Genomic DNA, 9,054 nt, shown 5'->3' with positions numbered 1-9,054 from the left:
ATGCTATATATAAATTACTAATGAACGCGTGTTGCATCGTTTATTATCATTGTTGATGAGGTGTTGTAGGTGACAAGACTACTGCACAGGTCTGTTGTTTAATCATAAGATTACGGTAAACATCTCTCGTTCTTTAATTTATATAATTATGCCTACTGTTATTGATCGAAGATTAACCAAACTATCTGCTCGCGCTCGCTTTAAGTGTTTGAAACCATAGATATGTATGTTTGAAACTCATAAGTTCGCGTTTCACGTTTTAAAGTGGTAAAGAGTCTTTAAATAACTAACATTATTGTACCGGTTGATAATAGTTTAGTTTTTTTCACGTTACAATTGCTGTTATTAATATTCAGTATTTGTTTGTGCCTAGTAGTTCAGATATTGCTTGCTTTATCGACTGATGTTCATTTTAAGAGAACGCTGAGGAGGTGCTGATATCAGGGTTGCCAGGTTTTCACAACAAAGCTCAAAACTAGCTCAATCTCGTTTCGACGGGGGTTCCCCGGTAAAAATCGCGTTCCGGGGGTAAAATACACGTTTTTTTGGCGGGGTTCCCCTGGTAAAATTTAATTCGCACTCCAGGGGGTAAATATCAGGTTATTGGGGTCGCTTGCTTCAACCCGCGGCAACAGTGTTAAGGTAGCCCAATGACGCGGGAAAACTGCGGACTTGGCAACACTGGCTGACATGTCAGATTAATGGCTCTTGATTTGATGTGTCGTCTTGATTTCTGCCAGCTGTGCATTTGAATCAGATTCTGAGTGTGTGTTTTACTGTTGTTGTTTTTTTACAATGATAAAATTATGAATCTGACCCTGGACCACAAAAGCAGTCATAATTAGCACGGGTATACGTATTTGTAGCAATAGCCAACAATACGTTGTATTGGTCAAAATGATCGATTTTTCTTTTATGCCAAAAATCATTAGAATATTAAGTAAAGATCATGTTCCATGAAGATATTTTGTAAATTTCCTACTTTAAATATATCAAAACTTAATTTGATTAACTTCATTTGAACAACCTTAAAGGTGATTTTCTCAAATGTATTTATAAATTTTTTTGCACCCTCAGATTCCAGATTTTCAAATAGTTGTATCTCGGCCAAATATTGTCCTATCCTAACAAACCATACATCAATGGAAAGCTTGCTTATTCAAATCTCAATTTTAAAAAATGACCCTTATGACTGGTTTTGTGGTAAAGGGTCACAAATGTATGTATCCTTCTAAATCCACTTTCTGTGTCATCATTATCTATTTTAAGTGTCCATCATGCAGTTGAATGAGGAGAAGGAGGCAGCGCTGTTGTTATGGGTAAGTCGACTCTGCCATCTTTTAATGTTTTGTAGCCTACCATTACGTTTAAACAGACGTTTATAGTGACTGATGTTCTTCTGACAGATCAACAGTGTTTATCCCGAGGAGTCCTTTACCAAAATTATCCAGATGATGGACGGCTATCGACTCCTTAAGTTTGCCTACAGAGTGTGAGCTGTGATGTTGTGATGGTTATGATAGAAATGCCTTTTCTTAACTTATTTTTTCAATTCCCGCAGTGTTTCTGACTTTTGAATAACAATGCGTCACATTCAGATTGGGCAGGTCAGATATGAAGTACTTAACTTCATAATTCAGAACGAGATGAATATATATATATATATATATCTCTCTCTCTCTCTCTCCAAAGTGTGTAATTTCTGGTAATGTCCATTTTCATTCACTCTTCCACCTACAATACCACCATACATTTACTATGTAGTGAATGTGTCACACTACATATGCATGAGGGTGTAAAATTAAAAATCCCATTCTATTTCTCCATAGGAGAATTGACTTAACTAACTTATAAACTGTTAAAGACAGACCTACCGTTGTTAATCGATGGCATATGCTTTTGTTGAAGCCATAAGCCTGCATTTTCAACTTTTAAAATCATATTTAACAGCACAGTTAAAACTACATTTCCCATGGTTCTTTGATTGCCCACATAAAGGCTTGCGATTGACGTAATAGTGACAGTATCCCTATTCTTTCTAAGTACTTGACAAGCATATGTATATATTTATATTGTGTGTATATATTACCGACATTACTTTTTTGTTCAAAAACATTGGTTTAATTTGATTGTTAATCGCAATGCCTTACTGGATTGTAGTTCTCTCCCTCATTGAAGCTGTGACTTACAGTCACCTTTTGATTTTCAATTTTTTTTCTTCAAATCAAAGTTCGCATGGCTGTGATTTTTAAATTTTAGCTTGCTAGTTCGGTTAATTGCTTGTAACTCTTTAATGAAAACTTTTTTTTTTTTTTTTTTAAATGGCAGTCGTAAAAACTGAATGGAGGCCACTGGAAAAAGTTTCACTCATTTGTGGTTTATTAAAAAGTTTCTCCTTTCTGCATTTCACTCGCTTTAACTTGTTTACTAGTCTAGTTTTACTAAACTTGGTGGTGGTGTTCATTTTTAAGTCGCTTTGGATAAAAGCCTGTGCTAAATGTAAATATGTACTGTGAATATTGTTGGCACCACAACAAATTCCTTGTGATGTTCCTCATTTGTACTCAAATGTAGTGGTTAATGTGTGTCTTTGTTTGTAGGCAGGGGAAAGCTTTCTGTGATGGTTTGCTGGTGTCACCATTTCCTAATGTGATGGAAATGATCTTCAGTATGCTACAGGGTGAGTATCAACTCCAGACTGGCCAAACCAGTCCTGAGTAACAGTGGGTCAGTGGTTAAGGAGTTAGACTGCAGGTGAGAAGGTTGGAGGTTCGATTCCGGGTCAGAGTGGGTCGTGGTTTGGTCCCAGTGTGGCTGCTGAGCCGAGCAGTGCTGTAGTCCTGGACGCCACACAGAGTGATGCTGGTTCCTGTAGAGGCATCGGGAGAAACTGCTGTTTACCTTTATTTCCTTCTACATGCAGCTGACTTCCAGTTCAGCCCGAGACAGGCCTCCCTCATGTTACAGAAAATCAGTCAGGGAGTCGAGCTGGAGCTTCAGCTTGCCAAGGTGCGGTCAGTGATGTGACACCATTTATGCTGGTATCTGCTAATGTAAATAATACTTTGACCCTAGAAAGTCTTCTAAATTATCTACAAGATTTGCTGAAAAAAACAACAACTGTTGCTTACAAATCACGCCTTCTGTCCTCTAAGTTTTTTTTTTTGTTTTTTTCTTTTTGGTTCATGTCTTTCTGCTGTGAAATATTTACTGATTTTTATGAAGTAAGCGTATGAATAACTTTGTATTGTTACTGATATTTCAAGATGAACACTAGGTTTACATGATTATCCATACTTTTTGTTTTTAGAAAAATTGAGTATGAGCTGCATATTCTCACTATATCATACTACATGAGCCATAAAAACCTGTTGTATAACGTATTATTCCCAACAAAAAACACACATGCAAGCATTTGTTTTTGAGATTTAGTCTAAAGGTTGTATAAACCTTTGAAAATTAGATTTATTATTCATTTACTTTTTTTTTTCTTTTTTTTAAGAACTTAAAAAAATGATTCAATGATTACGTTTTTTTATTTATTTATTTAAAACCATGGAAAAAAAGAAATAAATAATAATAAAATAAAAAAAACCTTAATGTTTGCAAAAACCTCCAAATCAAAGTTTGCTTGGTAATGCCAGAAGGAAGTCATTTTGTTAACAAGAAAACCATGAAATGACATGGAAAGATCCTCATAACTGTGTCTCACAAGTCAAAGTTTCTTAAATATTAGATTAATTTATGGTTTAATCACAAGAAGCCTTTTTGACATTTAAATTCATTTACCTTTATTTGGAAACCTTTTCAAAATAAGAATTACTTGCATGTATTCAAGATATTAAATTATTTAGAAAAACATTTTTTCCCCCAAAAACATGAAACTTGGAGAATGTGTTTTTAAAACAAATTTTTTAAAATTATTTTCCACATTGGAAAAAATAAATTTGAATGTGCAATGTTAGTGTTGTGTTTGTAAAAAAAAAAAAAAATTTTTTTTAAAAACTGTTCGTGTGTACAGGTGGTCCTTGTTCTTTGTTATTGTGGTTTTAAAACATACAACATGGTGCCTTTGGACACAAAGACAGGGGTGAGTGTTCAGTACTGACCGACAGTTCTGTGACGTCTGTGCATTTTCTGATTCTCTCTCTCTCTCTCTCTCTCTCTCTCTCTCTCTGTGTTTCTGTGTCAGTTGATGATCGCATCCATGTTTCACTTTGTAGAAGATGATGCTGATGATCTGTCCTTAGACGAAGGCCTAGATGGATTTCTCACCAAAGCCTGTAAGCAGCCACATGATCATATTTGTTAATTTACTGCCTGTAAAACACCTTTTTGAGTTGATGCAAGTCTTTTGAAGAAATAGTGTTTCTCTGCTTATACACTAACGTAAAAGTAGTTTTTAATAATTCCGTTTTAAAATTGGACGTTAAAGCCTTGGATGCTGACATTGTGTTAAAGTGAACAAATAAACGAGTGATGTTAATGTTTATATTCCATGCTTGCAGGTCTATTGATCTTCTTTCTGTCTCACTCTCTAGCTGTCATGACTTTCTCCACCTCCAGCAGCGAGAACAGCTGCTGCTCACCTTTGTACACTGATGACGAGTCCCCGATCTTCAGCCAAGTCCAAAACCCTCCCAGAGTTCAGTTTCAAGAGCATTTCACGGTGGCCTGCAGTTCAGTCAGGTAGGTCCTGTTATAGTGTATATACTACCACTCAAAAGCTTGGGGTCAGAAAGAAAAAAAAGAAAAAAAACTTTTATTTATCAAGGATGCATTAAATGAATCAAAAGTGACAGAAAAGAAGTTTTAATTTCAAATAAATGCTGTTCTTTTGAATTTTCTATTCATTAGTGAATCCTAAAAAAATATAATGTATCAGTTTCCACTAAAATATCAACATTGATCATCAGAAATGTTTCTTGGGCAGCAAATCAGCATATTAGAATGATTTGTGAAGGATCATGTGATACTGAAGACTGGATGCTGAAAATTCAGCTTTGATCACAGGAATAAATTACATTTGAAAATATAATCACATAGAAAACATTTTAAATTGTTAAAAGATTTCACAATATTACTGATCTTACTGTATTTTTGGTAAAAAAAATTCAGCCTTAGTGAACGGAAGATAATTATTTCTATATTTGAGATGCATTATAACTATATAATATCCAGCTTATTGTAAATTTAAATTTTTAAAGATTTTTACAAAAATCTTTTTATTCATTATTTGGTTTTCATTATAGAAGAAACTGACAAAAATGACACATTTACATTCACATATAAAGATACGTAGTCAATTAAAATGAAAATGGATCATTCTTTTGTGGTTCCAGAGAAAAACGTTGGCAGGACATAAAAAAAACAGAACTACTTGCCTGACTGGGCCATCAGAGAAAATAGTTCTTTTCAAATCTTTGAGTCCCATTCTTAACACATTATGTTACCAGTTAACTTTTTCCCCTTCCACTTTTCTGCCCTACGATTTTAACAGAGAAAATTAAATGGCCAATTCATGCCAATGATCAGTGGGTTCACATACTGACTGTGACTGAATGGCAGATTGCAGTATAACACGCTCTCATATTTGATCCCCAGCTCTTCAGTGAAGGATGTTATGAGCACGCCACAGTTGTTGAAGAGACTCCGGAAAGTATTGGCACGTGAGGGAGACGTGAGAGACGAGCTGGAGAAAGAACTGACCAATCAGATCGGCATCAATTTAGAGAAAGGTTTCCTTTATTCTGCCTTGAGTGAGTGAGAGAAACTGTCGTGCTCTGATATGATGTTAGTTGAATTTCTCTCTCTTTTGCACACAGAGGGTGTGATTTCGCAGTTACAGCACAGGGTGGAGCGAATGCTGCGGGAACAAGGAGAGCTGGAGAAGGACCATAATGCCGCATTGCTGGAGCTACAGGAGAAGAACGAGAGGTGAGGTGCACTAAAGGTCAAATTTGGGTTTCCAGTAATTTATTTAAAAAAAAAAAAAATTTCTCCTGTACAGTCTTATCCGCAGAGTGCATGAGGTTATAAAACAATGCCAAGACTTGAAAACCGAAAACACTCAGAAAAAGAAAGTGATTGATGTACTAACAAAGGAGAAGCAAACTTTTGCTGCTCAGGTGAGATACAATTTTTTTTTTTTTTTTTTTCTCCTTTGTTTTGCTAACCTGTTTAAAACCAATTCCTCTTTCACACTGGGCCCATCAGGTGCGAAATGCCTTCGCTCCGCTGGCGAGAGCTGAGGGGGATGTTGCCAAACTCACACTGGCTCATGAATCTGCACAAGCTGAGTGGAAGAGCAGTAACAAGTTTCTGGAGTTAAACGAGCCCATCACTCGATGGGTAATTTTGAAGACTAGTGAAGCGCCATTCATTCTGTGAATGCTTTACTGTTCATCTCCTCCTCCTGTTATTCTCTTGCAGGAGAGTCTGAGTGAGCAGGCCCAGATACTTCAGGGAAAGATCTCTGTTCTGGAGGATGAACTACAGAAAGCTCAATCACAGGAAAAAGGAGTGGTTCTGGGAACCAGCATTGAGGTGAGTGGATTAAAAAAAAAAAAAAAAATTTGAAGGAATCAGTTATCAATGAAATAAAATAAAACTGAAATCTGTTTTTAAATGGACAATAGATTTGAAATTGATAGACATTTAAAACTTTTAGTTCATGCTTAAAAAAAAAAAAAGTACGTTATTTTAATTATTTTTTAAAGTTTTTTTTTATTTATTTTTTTTATTGTAAAACATGAATTTAATTTATTTTAAAATTGAATCCTTTTTATTTATTTCATGTTTTAAATTGTTGTTAAAGGTTTTCATTTGTTTTTATTTTAACTACATTTTATAATATGACTTAAATAAACAGGTTTAAATGTCTATTTTTTTCGACATTTGTTTAATGGTTTAAAATGTTTTTTGTTTTATTTTTTAACAAATTAAACCATTTGAAGTGTCTATTTTTTTTTTTCAAAAAGAATATTGAATTGAAAAAATGCATTTAAACGGTTTGTTTTAAAATATAGTTTTTTTTAATTTAACAACATTTTGTAACATGATTTAAATATTTTGAAGTGTCTATTGAATTTCTCGTCATTATGTTGACACTATAAATTGCTAGTATGCAATAATAATATAATAATATAATAAATAAAAACCACTAATTTTGATAACCTTATCTCTTTTCAGGCTTTGACCAAAATCGAGAGCTTCCTAACTCAGATTCTGGATTTGTCCGAACAGATTTCCCTAAAAGATGAAGAAATCACAAATTTGAGGAACAAGTATGACTCTGTAGACCATGAGCTGAAGCTTGTGAAGGAACAAAATATTGAATTAAAAGAAGTGATCAAATCAAATTGCCAAGTGCATGAGGACACTGTTAAGAAACTTCAGCAAGAGCTTGACTCTGCTGCTTCAAATGCTTCAGAAAAACAAGAAGAAATGCTGGTTCTGTTAGCGGAGGTAACGTCTCTTAAAGAGCAGATCTGCTGTTACAGTGAAAATGGAGTGCAGAAACAACAAGAAATGTCTGTTTTAGAGGCACAGCATGGTGTGTTGAAGGAAAAATTGACGTCTCTTCAGAATCAGCTGGCCGAGGTGAAGGAATCTGAGCTTAAACGGGAGCTTTGCCATCAAACAGTGCTAAGAGAAAAAGCTCAGGAGCTCGAGAGGACTGTGAGGGAACATCATACCGAAATTTCTGCTCTTGCCTCCGAGAGAGACGCTCAAATAAGTTCTCTTAAAGCTGAAATGAAGAATCAACAGCTGAGATCCCAGAGGCTGCGAGCTCAGCTGGAGCTGAAGGTGGAAAAGCAAAACAGCTCCATTCTTGCTCTTAAAAACATGGCTCGACAATGGAAGCAGCAGAATGAGGAGCTCCTGGAGAAGCTGAAGATCATGTTCACACAATTACAGCATTACAGTGGTAAAAACAAGGAGGCACGGGAGATGAACAAATCTCTTGTGAACTCCCTGCAGGCCAGCAGGAGAGAAGTCGAAGATCTTCAGGCGGAACGAGACCAGGCGAAGGCCAGAGTCAAAAGCTTGGAGGCTCGGGTTGGTTTACACTGAATCCTGCTGTCTTTTTGAGGTTTCAGTGTAGTTTCATGTGCAACTGTGTTTGTTTTAGTTGGCCGTCGCTGAAAGGCATCTGCAAGAGCGGAGGAAGATGACCGATGACACTGAGGATGTGAGATGCAGGGAAACACAGCAGGACACCAGCAATGAGAGCTTGAACTTTGAGCTAAACTATTCATTTAATGCTAATGCACATGATCTGCCTGGTATCGGAGTGGAGGATAAACCAGAGCATACTGCAGATGACTGGATGCGTGTCGCAGAACTACAGGTGCGAAACAAAGCCTGTCTGCCTCACCTGAAGAGCAGCTACCCTCTAGAGTCCAGGGTAAGCGTACCTGCCAGCATCTGTATGCTTTGGTTTTACTGAAATACAGGTTTGAGTCTGGCCTGTTTTGTGATTCACATTTTTCATATTTCCAATGTTTTTTCACTAAATTAAACCACTATTTTTTTTCAGACACTGGACCTGATCACTCCCATTTTACAATAAACACTTAAAGGGATAGTTCACCCAAAAGTGAAAATTCTGTCATTAATTACTCACCCTCATGTCGTTCCAAACCCGTAAGACCCTCGTTCATCTTCAGAACACAAATTAAGATATTTTTGTTGAAAATGGAGAGCTTTCTGACCCTCCCATAGACAGCAAGGGTACCACCACGATCAAGGCACAGAAGCGCAGTAAGGACCTCGTTAAAATAGTCCATGTGGCATCGGGTTCAACCGTAACTTTATAAAGCTACAAGAATACTTTTTGTGCGCAAAGAAAACAAAAACGATTTTATTCAACAATTCTATAGATTTTTTTTTTTTTCTTGGGTCTGAGGGTCCACTGAATTTGAGAGAAAATGTGAAAAGGGAAAAAATTGCTTTAAACCTAGTTTTATGAAAATTTTATTTTATTTTACTTTTTTGCTTGAACGATCTATATAACATAGTTCACCTTTCTTTCAAACTTAGGGGGAACTT

General features: G+C 36.0%; 1 protein-coding gene across 7 annotated transcripts in view; it reads left to right on the top strand.

Moving 5' to 3' along the window:
- Positions 1 to 22: 22 nt before the first annotated feature.
- Positions 23 to 9,054, top strand: part of LOC107706061 (nuclear mitotic apparatus protein 1) — a 13,469-nt gene continuing 4,437 nt past the window's right edge. The window contains exons 1-15 of one of the 7 annotated variants that reach the window (XM_016509629.1): positions 23 to 89; positions 1,270 to 1,319; positions 1,407 to 1,492; positions 2,601 to 2,680; positions 2,924 to 3,009; positions 4,022 to 4,090; positions 4,193 to 4,283; positions 4,542 to 4,689; positions 5,605 to 5,738; positions 5,826 to 5,937; positions 6,011 to 6,128; positions 6,217 to 6,351; positions 6,433 to 6,546; positions 7,192 to 8,061; positions 8,135 to 8,410. In XM_016509629.1, coding sequence (XP_016365115.1) covers positions 1,278 to 1,319; positions 1,407 to 1,492; positions 2,601 to 2,680; positions 2,924 to 3,009; positions 4,022 to 4,090; positions 4,193 to 4,283; positions 4,542 to 4,689; positions 5,605 to 5,738; positions 5,826 to 5,937; positions 6,011 to 6,128; positions 6,217 to 6,351; positions 6,433 to 6,546; positions 7,192 to 8,061; positions 8,135 to 8,410 — 2,361 coding nt within the window. In that variant the 5' untranslated portion in view covers positions 23 to 89; positions 1,270 to 1,277. Of the gene's footprint in view, positions 116 to 1,269; positions 1,320 to 1,406; positions 1,493 to 2,600; positions 2,681 to 2,923; positions 3,010 to 4,021; positions 4,091 to 4,192; positions 4,284 to 4,541; positions 4,690 to 5,604; positions 5,739 to 5,825; positions 5,938 to 6,010; positions 6,129 to 6,216; positions 6,352 to 6,432; positions 6,547 to 7,191; positions 8,062 to 8,134; positions 8,411 to 9,054 lie in introns of those variants that run through there. The other 6 variants (XM_016509630.1, XM_016509631.1, XM_016509628.1 and 3 more) reach the window with 6 other exon arrangements.

Source organism: Sinocyclocheilus rhinocerous, unplaced genomic scaffold, assembly GCF_001515625.1.
Source record: "Sinocyclocheilus rhinocerous isolate Xijiao unplaced genomic scaffold, SAMN03320098_v1.1 scaffold2912, whole genome shotgun sequence".
NCBI lineage: Eukaryota > Metazoa > Chordata > Actinopteri > Cypriniformes > Cyprinidae > Sinocyclocheilus > Sinocyclocheilus rhinocerous.
The sequence above is the reverse complement of the archived record's forward strand: the minus strand, read 5'-3'. Positions and strand labels throughout refer to the sequence as shown.